We start from the raw sequence: 11738 nt of genomic DNA, 5'->3' as shown, positions 1-11738 counted from the left end.
CATGAGAGTGTTCGGATAGTAATAATAAGACAAATTACAGAAGTCCTCAGTAATCAGCGAGACGAATTTATTCAGCCTAATTAATCCGTCACCAGCACAAGTTTACTGTAGCACCACAATGTCAAATCATGAACTAATTAGGCTTAAAAAATTCATCTCGCAAATTAGTCGCAATCTGTGCAATTAATTATTTTTTTAGTCTATATTTAATACTCCATGCATATGTTTCAACATCTGATGTGATATGGAGTAAACTATAGGGGAAGGAACTAAACATGGCCTGATAATGGGAATAAGGAACTCAACTGCAGGTTCATTTTCATTATATTATAGCCATTAACAGAGGCCCTGCTACGAACAATAAAGAATTCCAAACCTATCCAACACATGAAACATCTTTCTAGTTAGTGTTCTTGCATCTCATTCATCCTGGGAATCATCTTCGACATAAATTTTGAACTCTACAGATGGATAGCGAATTGAGATGCTGAAGATTTCCTCCACCATTTCACTAGATAGGTGCTCACTGAACGTCACAGTCATTGTTCCAAGTGCTGGCGCACATCTGAATATAAATTCCATGAGATCAAGTTCATGGTCTTCTCCAGCAAAGCCTATAATCTCCACCACCTCCAGATCTGTCAGCGAGATGTTGTCACTTCTCCAACTCTCAGATTGTTCATACGGGCAAGAAGCTTCCTGAAGAAACATAACAGGAAGCAATAGCAAAAAAAAAAAAAAAAGCAGTTTCAAAGGTAAGGTATGCTGCCTTCTCTCTCATGTTCATGGTTCAATTTGTGGGTACAACATTCATAATCTTCCCTGGTACTTGTTAATTTAATCTTCAGGTACAATTGGCATGTGATTAGTATGAGGATGTTTTTTAACATATATAAGTATCCTTCACCTTGCAACCTACCTGTACCCTTTGCAACCTTCTTAGGAAACACAATAATATGTGTGGTCAGAAAAAAGGTATATATACATTCTCCCTTTTGAAAATTTTATGTTTACAGTATACATACTCTGTCTCAAAGTTAAGTATACATGTATTTATATGCAGGCACGAAGCCAGCGGTGGGGCTAGGGGGGCTCTAGCCCCCCCTACCCATCCTGCGCACGTGGAGCCCCCTTAAGCCCTGTCTTAAAATTTTATGCATATATGTATTAGGTAGGAGGGGCTAAGGTTAAGAGAAGATAAAAAAGCCTCTATTCTTTTGTTTCAGCCCCTCCTAATTTTTTTTCTGGCTTCGTCACTGTTTATATGCCCATCTAAAAAGCATGTATACACAGTCCCTTGTCCAAAAAGTATGTATACATATACTAGTCAAAAAGCATGCACGTGCACTCCTTTTCTTTTCTTTTTTTTTGAAGAGAAGTACACATATGGCCTTCTCAAAAGTCAATAGTAGTACGTAACCATACCATCCTAGGTATCCAGTAGTTACGCAATAGCATATGGTGTATAAGCACATGTATGTATGTCCATAGTCATCGATGCTTTTTCTACTATGGGCAACATTTGATGCTAGAATGATGCACTGGCCAACTGAGATTCTAAGGCTAGTCAATATTTACTGTTAGAATAATTATATGGAAATCAGTTGTTTTGTTAGCAGCTTAACAGATCCATCCACATCCACTGGACCTGATTGAGCATATAAACCGGAAGCCAATGGACAGTGGAAAAGACTAAGGAGTAGCACATACTGAGATTTTGTGGATATGTTACCTCACTTTGACAAACCATGACCAGCTTAAGCTTTTGTATAGCTGGTAAAATCTGAAGAAGACATGACACCAGTGATCCAATAACATGTGCATTGGCCAAGATATACAGCTCCAAAACAGAGAAGTTGGTCACTGGAAGTCGAGCTATAGCTTCTGTTGTGCTTTGTCTTTCACCGTCTCCTTCCACATCTATCAGCTGAGAGAATAGGGACATCAGAAATTGTGAATTCGTTACATCAACATCTCACATAGTAAGGAAGTAAGCAAATAGTTGAAAACCAAGTGAGAATACGCACACAGGTGCAATGGATATCAAGGCGTAGGATGTTGATGTGAGGTAGCTGCTTCCCTCCAAACCACACTCCAATGCCACCAAGGCACCACTCACCAGTAACCATGAAAAAATCAGAGTAGAGGTGGAGGGAATCGTACTTGAGCGACCAGCAAAGTTCCTCCACTACTGGTGCCAAGAACGACACTCTGAGCATGTTGGCACGGCCAGCCTCCACTTCGACCTTCTTAAGCACTGGGCACACAATGTCGATACAACCGTCATCATAGGCGTCACAACTAGTGATGTCCATGCTGAGCTCCTCAAGCGAAGAAGAGTGAATGGTGATGGCGTCGCTCCCCCAGTAGTCGCTGATCTTGAGAATGCTTAGGCATGGGCAGACAGGGAGCATGGCACCAAGGTCAATGCGGCATGAGTGTAGGAAGAGACTCTTGAGCGACGTGAACTCGCCAAACAGTGGCGGTGCGATGTAGAGATCCTGAGCGGTAAGCTGCAGTGAGGTGGTACGGGATAAGCAGTGCAGCTCGTCGGCCTCAAAGGGGTCTATGGACTCCTCCAAGGTAACGATGAGCTTGTCGGGTGCCAGCGGTGCGGCACCACCGAGAAGAGAAGAGACATCCCCAGGAGCCACCATGCCATTCAAACGGATGTCGAGGAGCTCAAGCGTGGGGCGTGTGACACAGGCGAGAGCAGCCTTGACAGAGTCGTTGTCGACACCTTTGAAGGTGAGCTCCGGGAGCTGCTTCCAGAGACCGGCCCAGCGGCGGGAGAGCACGCTCTTGCGTGCTGCTTCACGGGCACATTGAAGCCTCACGAGCACCAAGATGAGCAGGTCGTCTGGTAGTCCGCTGAGCCGGTCCTCAGGACAGCACGCAGGACTGCGCGTGCCTCCTTGAGGAGGTGCTAACGGCGGGGGTAGGAGGCGGCCCGACCGCAGCTGCATCCTTGGCTGGTTGCTGTCGGGTTTCACGACCCGGGCGATGGAGAGGAACAGCTCAATTCAGACTCCAAACATCAGATCAAAGACAACATCGGCTGGAGATTCTCTGCAAAAAATCAAACATGGCATGATTCTCAGCACAACGATAAAAAGGGTGTATCCAGTGCAGAGAGCTCCCGCTCTGTGCGGGGTCTGGGGAAGGGTGTCAGTGGCAAGCCTTACCCTCGCCTGTGCAATGCGAGAAGACCGCGACTCGAACCCGGGACCTTCCGGTCACAGGCGGTAAGTCTCTACCGCTTGCACCAGGCCCGCCCTTCATTCTCAGCACAACGATCAAGAAGAAAAATCAAACATGGGGTGAATAAGGAATTCACTGTTCACAGTTGCAAATGATTATGATATCATACACACCCACCCCACTCTGCTGTAGTGCTGTGCACGTCTGTGTTCTGCAGCGACTGACCCATCCGGTGAACTTTCATAATAATTCTATTAAAATCCAGTGAACTTTCGGCATTTCACACCACACAATGCACGCATCCATCAGGGCACAACCTGAAAACCTCCCACACGCAATACACTCTCAGAAACTCAAATCCCGCTACATTTTGGCCAGCCCTAAGCACATGCAACCCTGGCTCGATCAAATCGCACATCTCACACCCACCCGACCGCCTGCCACGGCCCCGTATCGCCACTAAACTAACCCACGCCCGGTGAGATGCCTAACGAGCCCTAACCCGATACACGGAGCAGCGAATCCCCAAACGCACGGCACGGGACCGCAACACCAATGCGTGGAGAAATGGGGGTTAGAGGGGACGGAGACCGGCAGGCGTCGTCACCTCGAGTTCGCGGACGGCGGAGGCCCCCGTGCGGCTGCGGCGAGGAGACGGCGAGGCGGAGGCGGCTGGGGGCGGGCACGGCGGAGGCCCCCGCATCTCCCGGTGAGGCTTGCAGCAGCGGGGCAAATTTGCAAGGCGGTCGTTGCGGTTGTGAAGTGAACTCTCGCGGGCCGTGGGCCGTGGGGTAGCGGTTCAGAAAGCGTGCACGGGCCTACAACTACAATTGGGCCAGGCCACATAAGGGTGCACGGGCACCGCCGCACGCGCCCCATCGACACAATCATCGAGCGAGCCGCGAGCGCACACGCGGTTGTGCGAGTGAAACCGTAGCGTCCAACTCCGAAGCCCGTGCGCAACCAGCCAGCAACCCTAGCGAGGCGATGGGGAAGGCGGAGGCGAGGTCAAGGGGGCGCGGCGGCGGCGGTGGTGGCGGCGGCGGCAGCAGCGGCGGCAGCAGCGGCAATCCGGGGTATGAATTCATGGCGCCTCCTCCCTCTTCGCTAATTCACGGCTTAGATCTCGATTAAGCGGTCTGATTGGTTGGCCTTTGGTTTTGGGATCTTCAGGAAAATCTTCGTCGGAGGGCTCCCGCGGGACACCACTGATGGTAGGTTGATCGATTCCTTCGTTCTGTGCTTGTCGCGTTCGATGCTTGTACTGATTTCTGCGGATTGGAAGATGAGATCGCGATTCTGTTGTATTATTTAAGTTTTTTTTGGGGGGTGGGGAAGGGGGTTGAGCTTGGGACGTGGGGTGGGATGTGGCGGGGCGGGGCGGGCCTGGTGGACACTGTTATTCACTTGATTTCTTGATGTATGGCGCTTTTTACTGCACTTCTGTGGTGGTACTGTGCCTCGTCATATTTGTTAATTGTGTGAAATTTTACACTGATGTTTTTGGCCTGATCGCTGGTTGGTTTCTGTGCTGGTTTGGGCTGGCTGGTGCTGGTTTATTGTGAGAGGAAAACACTGTTGGCTGGCTGGTTTGGGCTGGCTGGTGCTGTGACTTGTAAGTAATAGTAGCTGAGCTGTATGCAATGCACCTACACAACAAACTAAAATTTTGATGCTTCTGTTATGTGATAATGAATCTGTTTTAGTTGCTACAGACACTTTTAGTATATCTGCAGTTATGCCTGATTAAGATCTTCGTGTGTGCCCGTATTATGTTCCATTGCCAATAATTGTAATGAGGATTGAGGAACGCCTAACTATATGGACTGGTGACATCCAACAAAAACATGTTAATTTGTAGGAAGATAAGTTTTTTTTTATCTTATCTAATCTTTGTCAATAAATCTGCTCACTAGTGTTGCAATTAGTGAGATGCCAGTTTTACATAATGAGGCTATAGGGTTACGACTGAACCATGGGGAATACTCGTAGTTTATAGAGGAGGGCATGACACAGCACTGCAATTTTGGCATTTGTGCTACTTTCTTTTTTCTATATTTCATTTATTCATCAATCTGATGCGTGGAGCTACTAGTGAATAGCAGGATTGATAGATTCTCATATTAGGTCTGTTTTCATTCTACTGATTTTGTGCTGCTGTTTCCTGCTACAGCTACATTTGTCAGGCATTTTGGACAATATGGAGAAATAGTTGATTCAGTGATAATGAAGGATAGGTACACATCTCAGCCAAGGGGTTTTGGCTTCATTACATACTCTAACCCTGCTGTTGTTGATAAAGTGATAGAGGACAAGCATGTTATCAATGGAAAGCAAGTAAGTTTTGTTTCTCAGCAAGTCAGTATCATCACTTAGGAGTTAAATTGCTCTATTTGTTAATTCTTCGCTTTAGTTCTTATAGTTTTGTCGATAACTGCAGGCTAAGTAATCTGGTTTTTAGTGTGATCATGAGAAAATCTGGATACAACACCAATTGTTGTATCATGTTGATGCTTTGTTAAAATATATGTGGATAGGTTTTCAATTTATATATCCATTAGGACTTATCACTTCTATGTGCAATTGTTATATTTTTGGCTATCAAGTTATGAATGGATTGAATGCATTTTAAACACATTTGTGTTGCTTTGGTGACTTATCGCTTCTATGTTTATATATTGTTTGCTTTGTTAGTTCAAGAAATTGACATGTCAATGTCTATTGTCTTGCTGTGCTGGATTTGCAAATTACCCATGGTGTTTCTGATTCAATTTAGCATCAGGTTTACTAGTCTGTTAAGTTGCTCATGTTACTTAATGTAGCTATTACAAATGTGATTTCACAATCCTCATTTACCCATCGGAAGTTTCATTTGTGCCATACCTGATGCATCACCCATTTTCACAGCTGACGGTTACTTAGTAGTGCTTTCTTTTGCTTACTCCGCAGGTTGAGATTAAGAGAACCATACCAAAAGGTTCTCTGCAGTCTAGCTCCAAGGATTTCAAGACTAAAAAGATATTTGTTGGTGGGCTTCCCTCAACACTAACAGAAGGTAATATCAGTATGGCTTTTGATGGATCAGCTTTGTTTTACATCGATTTTGCCCTGATGATTGTTCTATTTGTTTCCTTAATCAGACGATTTCAAGAGTTTCTTTGCAAGATATGGGACTGTGGTAGACCACCAGATTATGTTTGATCATGAGACCAAACGTTCTCGAGGCTTTGGATTTATAGTTTTTGCTTCTGAGCAAGTTGTAGATGATTTGTTAGCAAATGGAAATATGATTGACCTTGCTGGTTCAAAGGTGAGTCTGCAGTTCATTATAGAAATGACACAAATGGTTATCCCCTCCGTTGTGTACATATGGTGTATAATATGTAAAGTAATGTCAACAAAAGGAAAATGCATTCTTCTATTCCAAGTCACCAGTTGTGCTAATTTCATGGAACATCATGCTTAATTGATAGAAAGGCCCCATAGGTTATTTGACAGGGCTTAGGTCATTTGCTTTGTTTGTAGGTGGAGATCAAGAAAGCAGAACCAAAGAAATCCTCCAATCCACCACCACCACCACCAGTGCATGGTAGAAATGCTAGGTCAGTATATGATAGTGGCTCTAGGGACCACCCTTCTGCTGACAACTATGATGGAATGGCCAATGCTTATGGAAATTACAGGGGTGGTGGATTTGGTCCTTATAGGAGCGACACAGGTTTCGGTGCTAGGCTCGGCAACTATGGTGGGATAGGTGATTTTGGTGGTGCATATGGTCGTTACTATGCAGGATTAGGGGGCTACGGAGCCGCGTCTTCGTTTGGTTATCCCGGTCGCTTTGGGTTATATGGAGGAGGTTTTGGTGGAGCTTATGCTGGTGGTGACTTAAGTGCCTATAGACGCGGTGGTGCTGATGAGAGCTTCAGTGCCCCTGGTAATTCTGGGTTTGGTGGTGATGCTGATGAGAGCTTTGGTGGCCCTGGTAGTTCTGGCTTTAGTGGCACCGCCTACGGTGGGGCATATGAATATGATCCTACGCTAGGTGGTTATGGATCTGCTAGCACACCTGACACGAAAAGGGGAAGCTTCACTGGTGGATATGGACGATATCACCCGTATGGATGACAAGAAGAGCCCTTGAGAAGGATTTCCTGGCTTAGAACTATCCTGCATGTTTGCTGCCTGTCATTGGAGAGCACCCACTGCCCAGCTTTTCTGGAAAATATCCAGCTACCTGAAGCTTCATGCCCAACTTAATGTCATGTGTACATGTTTTCAAGTTCACCTGAGCTTTAGCTTCTAATCCCATAGCATGTTGTGATCCAGTCATCCAGAGTAGGTGTCATATTGAAGGTTATGTCTGGCATAATATAGATTTATGGTATACTTGTAGTTTTAAGCTTCTTTGTAAGGATACCTGTGCAAGCAGATTAGCTGTGTGAACATTAGGAGAGTCAGTCTCTATCACTTAGCATTATGCATGTTAAGTTATTCACTCTTTGATTTACACATGAAAAGCATTGCCTTATGTTGTTAGCTTCCTTGTTTTTAGCTTAATCTGTGATCACTAGCAATTGATGCCTGTGTATACAAAGTGCTATAAAGAACGCTATTGCCCTATACGATGGACTTCAATGTCTCTGTCTCCTCAAATATCTGCATCTTGAATCTGAAAAATCTAATCAATTTGTTGTCCTATGCTTGGTGCACGAGTTGGATCATGCATATTTGAACGCACCAGCGAAGATGAGCTGCGCACCTGAGCTCCTATAACAAGTTCATCTAGCACAGTTACTGATTCATATTTACTCAAAACTGACATCTTTCATAATTTTTGTGATGTTTGAACAGTAGTTTTTCAACCAAGTTTGTCCATTGTTTGTCCAAATACCAAATGGTCGTTTAGCCCGTGGTACGCCGTTTCCGTTTGACCCCCAATACTCAGGAAACGTTAGGTGAACGACTGATTAGCATTCACCTATTACGAAACCCGCGGAGTTGTGTTCATGATATTTCGTCAAAGATTGTCTTTATACAATTGCTTCTCGAGTAGGACATGGACATGTATGCTAACTGTATTAGCAAAGGCACAATGGATTTTAGCATGCCTTTGCAAGCATTGTTTCGTTTTGTTCCCTTGTACAGTGATAACAATCTTTTTCTGACTGTGATGAGATTAGGTTTAGCTATACTACTAGTATATAGAATACCACACGGCTAAACCACCGTTAACCATCCTGGAAGACAAGAAAGTAGCGCGTGCGTGTCGGCCAGCCCTGAGTGGCTGAGTGTGTCTAGTGAACAGGGCAGCCGGGTGCACTGACTCCCGGCGCCGTGGGGCACCTCGCTAGCGCGCAGTGGTCGTCGACCTGCAGCCCCCACCAGTCGACGCCATTGATGCCTCTGGACTGCAGCACGGCGTAGGAGACGATGCCCATGAAGGCGACGCCGGCGTCGAGGCCCGCGGAGAGCACGTAGTTGTGCCGCGCCCACCAGGCCTTGTACCGCCGGTAGACGACGTAGTTGAAGGCGAGGCCGACGGCGCCCCACATGAGGTAGTTGACGGAGCGCGCCGGCGGCATCATCCCCGTGGCGCCCAGCAGCACGGGCATGTTGACGAGGCGGAGCCACGGCGCCCAGGCGCTGTCTGGGAACGCGCGCGCCAGCGCCCAGAACGGCACCGGTGCCAGCGCGCCGGCGAGGAAGAAGTAGTTCATCTTGGAGTACAGGCCGAGGCGGCCGAACATCCGCAGCGGTCCCACGACGCCCCAGATGATGGACGCGTTGAAGAAGACGTCGTCGCCGGGGCACGTCCAGGGGCTCCCCTCCGGCAGCTTCGTCGGGTCGCAGATGTTGGGCACACTCTCCAGCAGCCACCACGACGTGGCGAAGTAGACCGACGACGCTAGCACGGTGCCGACGAGCTGCACGGCGAACATGGAGCGCGGCGGAATCTTCATGTAGTGGCCCAGCTTGAAGTCCTGCAGGAACATGATGGCCTGCGACATGCTGATGTAGCCGTACGTCTTGAACGCCACGTTGGCGAGCGGTCGACCCGGGTAGAGGTAGCCGATGATGAGCTCCGTCACGACGTTGAGCCCCGGCTGCTGGTTGGTGGTGGCCGTGATGATGCCGATGGGGAGCGTGAAGAAGAAGGCGATGCCGGCGGCGAGGAGGACACCCCAGTACGGGAGCTGGAGCTGGCGGCCGAAGCCCTCGCAGGTGAAGAGCGAGAGGCCGAGCACGATTACCAGCATCACCTGGAACCACCACTGCGGCACGGCGGCGTAGTTCCTCCTCATCAGCCGGGCGTGCACGTCGCCGCCGGCGGCACGCACCGTCGCCTTGGTCTGCTCCCATATCGACTTGCCGTGGTAGAGCGCGACGTGGGACAGCGTGGCCGCCAGCGTCGCGAAGCTGAGGCCGTAGGTGAAGGCGAAGAAGATGCTGAGGTGGATCTGGCCGGCCCCGTCGTAGCCGGCCTGGCTGAACTGGAACGTGTTGGGGTCCAGCACCCGGTTCACGTCGTACCGGCTGCCGTTGGCCATGAACACGTGGGAGGAGATGATGGGGAACCGCCTGGCGCCGTACGCGTCGCTCCAGTAGGCGAGGGGAACGATCACGTAGACGATGAGGAAGAAGCCGGCCATGATGTTGACGATGGCGAACGCCGGCGTCGACAGCGGCGTGCCAAGGAACCCGGCCACGGTGGCCCAGTCCAGGCCGAACGCGCCGACGCCGAGGCCGTACACGCCGGACCCGATCTGCTGCGCCGTCACCGAGTTCTTCCAGACGAGGCACACCACCGAGATGGTGGAGATGGTCGGGAACAGGTAGTTGGGCACAATGTAGTAGGCGAAGCTGGCGGCGAGCACGGTGAGGAAGAACTGCAGCCTCGTGGTGCCTCCCCGGGGCCTCTTCTCCTTCTCGTGCAGCGCCCGGAAGAGGGAGACCTGCACCAGGTTCGCCGGCCACCACATGTAGGGCGAGTCGACGAGGAACTTCCTGAAGAGGCCCGCCCAGCCGTACCCCATCAGCTGCGTGGTCTGGGTGAGCAGCATGGCGGCCAGCGGGTGGATCTCCCGGTGGTAGAACGCCTTGACGATGGTGATGATGCCGACGGCGTAGACGGAGTTGGAGCCGGTGTTGGCGAAGATGGTGATGAGCACGTGCTCCTTGAGGTTGAAAGGCCCCGGGTTGAGGGAGAAGGACCACCCCATGATCCGGACGGTCTTGCTGGGGAGGCACGCCGCCATGAACTTGCCGAGCGGCAGCACCACGATCTGCACCGACAGGGAGGAGATGTACAGCGGGTTCTGACGGTACCCGAAGAACTGGTTGGAGAAGGCCAGCAGCGCGCAGGAGAGGAGCCCCAGGAACCAGGTCCTGAACGTCAGCGCCGGCAATGCCGGGTCGTCAGTGATCGGCACCGTCAGCCGGACCTCCTCGATCGGGCAGTCGTCTACCTCCTCTTTCTCTGCAGAATCATCGTCGTCTGAAAAAACACCAAATTATAGTCTCAGTCAGCAGAAGAAAACCAAAGAAGAACACAAGAAGGAATTCATTCCTGTCAAGAAGAGAATCGAAGAAAGGTCACCGGTTCTTGCACTTCCACCATTGGTGCCTGGCCTGCTGCTGGTATTCCGTCGGCGGCCTTCCAGGTGGCTGAGCTCCACTTGCTGAGGCTCCGCCGGCTCCATTCTGAGTCTGAGACTGCTTGCCAACCTTTCACCTAAGATTTGGGGTCCTTATAAGCAAGCACGCACGCAAGCAAGCTTTCTGTGGACAGGCCAATTAGGGGCGCCCCCACAGCTAGCAAGATGGACAGGCCAATTAGGGGCCGTGTTGGTAGCTAGCTAGTAAGCTCCTGCCTGCCAAGTGACAAAGAGATAGGTTAAGCGTCATCGTCGTCGTCTTCATCCTGACCTCTCTTGTGTTTGCAAGCAAGTGTGACAGAGTGATGCTCGCTCGAGTGGAAGGACATGCATGGTCCCGGCCTTGCACAGTTGCAGTGTTGCACTGCTGCATCTATGTAGGAGTATTTACAAAAGGCAGTTCAAAACTGTGAAGGAACAGCTCGGCTATTTATGATGTCATGAAGATCGCCGGTACTGACAAAAAGGCACTGGGGCAACTGTAAATTAAAGCACTGACGGTACTGTCTAGTATAATACAGTTAGTACAGTACAGTACATCCTTAAAAGTATTGGAACTGCAATTGATTAGCTAGCAAGTGGTGTGGTGGTGCTTTCTTTAATGATAGAGATTTTTATGCCGGTGATTTTGTTTAAAGTCTGAAACTGGTAGGATAAAGTTTTTGGAGACACATTCGGCCTGTTCGCTGGTTGGTTTCTGGGCTGGTTTGGGCTGGCTGGTGCTAGTTTATTGTGAGAGGAAAACACTGTTGACAGGCCGAATGTGAAAGGTGGTGGCTAAACAAGATACTGTTTTTGACAGGCAATGCCTGTCCTTGAAACATGCGTTTTCTCCTAGTTTACATTTGGTTCTGCCATGCCATGCCTAGAAAACTTCGTTGT

General features: G+C 49.2%; 3 protein-coding genes across 6 annotated transcripts; 1 reads left to right on the top strand and 2 right to left on the bottom strand.

The window, feature by feature from the left end:
- Positions 1–233: 233 nt before the first annotated feature.
- On the bottom strand, positions 234–4009 carry LOC136476833 (F-box/LRR-repeat protein 25-like). Of its 3 annotated transcripts, none has more exons than XM_066474790.1 (4): positions 3809–4009; positions 2028–3069; positions 1733–1927; positions 234–699 (listed from the first exon to the last, which is right to left on the bottom strand). In XM_066474790.1, the coding sequence occupies exons 2-4, from the start codon at positions 2964–2966 to the stop codon at positions 421–423; spliced, it is 1413 nt and encodes a 470-aa protein (XP_066330887.1). In that variant the 5' UTR covers positions 2967–3069; positions 3809–4009; the 3' UTR covers positions 234–420. The 3 variants fall into 3 exon arrangements, with proteins under 3 accessions (XP_066330887.1, XP_066330889.1, XP_066330890.1); XM_066474792.1 differs by lacking the exon at positions 3809–4009 and adding an exon at positions 3186–3787; XM_066474793.1 differs by having other exon boundaries at positions 512–638.
- Positions 4010–4084: 75 nt separating this feature from the next.
- LOC136476834 (heterogeneous nuclear ribonucleoprotein 1-like) lies at positions 4085–7737 on the top strand. Of its 2 annotated transcripts, XM_066474795.1 has the most exons (7): positions 4085–4277; positions 4375–4415; positions 5375–5538; positions 6151–6256; positions 6342–6511; positions 6727–6803; positions 6885–7737. In XM_066474795.1, the coding sequence occupies exons 1-7, from the start codon at positions 4189–4191 to the stop codon at positions 7324–7326; spliced, it is 1089 nt and encodes a 362-aa protein (XP_066330892.1). In that variant the 5' UTR covers positions 4085–4188; the 3' UTR covers positions 7327–7737. The 2 variants fall into 2 exon arrangements, with proteins under 2 accessions (XP_066330892.1, XP_066330891.1); XM_066474794.1 differs by having other exon boundaries at positions 6727–7737.
- A 540-nt stretch (positions 7738–8277) lies between these two features.
- On the bottom strand, positions 8278–11472 carry LOC136476832 (oligopeptide transporter 1-like). The gene is made up of 2 exons (XM_066474789.1): positions 10799–11472; positions 8278–10696 (listed from the first exon to the last, which is right to left on the bottom strand). Exons 1-2 carry the CDS (start codon positions 10899–10901, stop codon positions 8496–8498), a joined length of 2304 nt encoding a protein of 767 aa, XP_066330886.1. The 5' UTR covers positions 10902–11472; the 3' UTR covers positions 8278–8495.
- Positions 11473–11738: the final 266 nt, after the last annotated feature.

Source organism: Miscanthus floridulus, chromosome 8 (genome assembly GCF_019320115.1).
Source record: "Miscanthus floridulus cultivar M001 chromosome 8, ASM1932011v1, whole genome shotgun sequence".
NCBI classification, from domain to species: Eukaryota; Viridiplantae; Streptophyta; class Magnoliopsida; order Poales; family Poaceae; genus Miscanthus; species Miscanthus floridulus.
The sequence above is the reverse complement of the archived record's forward strand: the minus strand, read 5'-3'. Positions and strand labels throughout refer to the sequence as shown.

Coding starts and splice junctions, on each gene's coding strand:
- LOC136476833 (XM_066474790.1), bottom strand. CDS start 2,966: ATGCAGCTGCGGTCGGGCCGCCTCCTACCCCCGCCGTTAGCACCTCCT. Junction 1,928..2,027: donor TTGATATCCATTGCACCTGT/GTGCGTATTCTC, acceptor CTATTCTCTCAG/CTGATAGATGTGGAAGGAGA. Junction 700..1,732: donor TCATGGTTTGTCAAAGTGAG/GTAACATATCCA, acceptor ATGTTTCTTCAG/GAAGCTTCTTGCCCGTATGA.
- LOC136476832 (XM_066474789.1), bottom strand. CDS start 10,901: ATGGAGCCGGCGGAGCCTCAGCAAGTGGAGCTCAGCCACCTGGAAGGC. Junction 10,697..10,798: donor TGGTGGAAGTGCAAGAACCG/GTGACCTTTCTT, acceptor GTGTTTTTTCAG/ACGACGATGATTCTGCAGAG.
- LOC136476834 (XM_066474794.1), top strand. CDS start 4,189: ATGGGGAAGGCGGAGGCGAGGTCAAGGGGGCGCGGCGGCGGCGGTGGT. Junction 4,278..4,374: donor GGCAGCAGCGGCAATCCGGG/GTATGAATTCAT, acceptor TGGGATCTTCAG/GAAAATCTTCGTCGGAGGGC. Junction 6,512..6,726: donor TTGACCTTGCTGGTTCAAAG/GTGAGTCTGCAG, acceptor CTTTGTTTGTAG/GTGGAGATCAAGAAAGCAGA.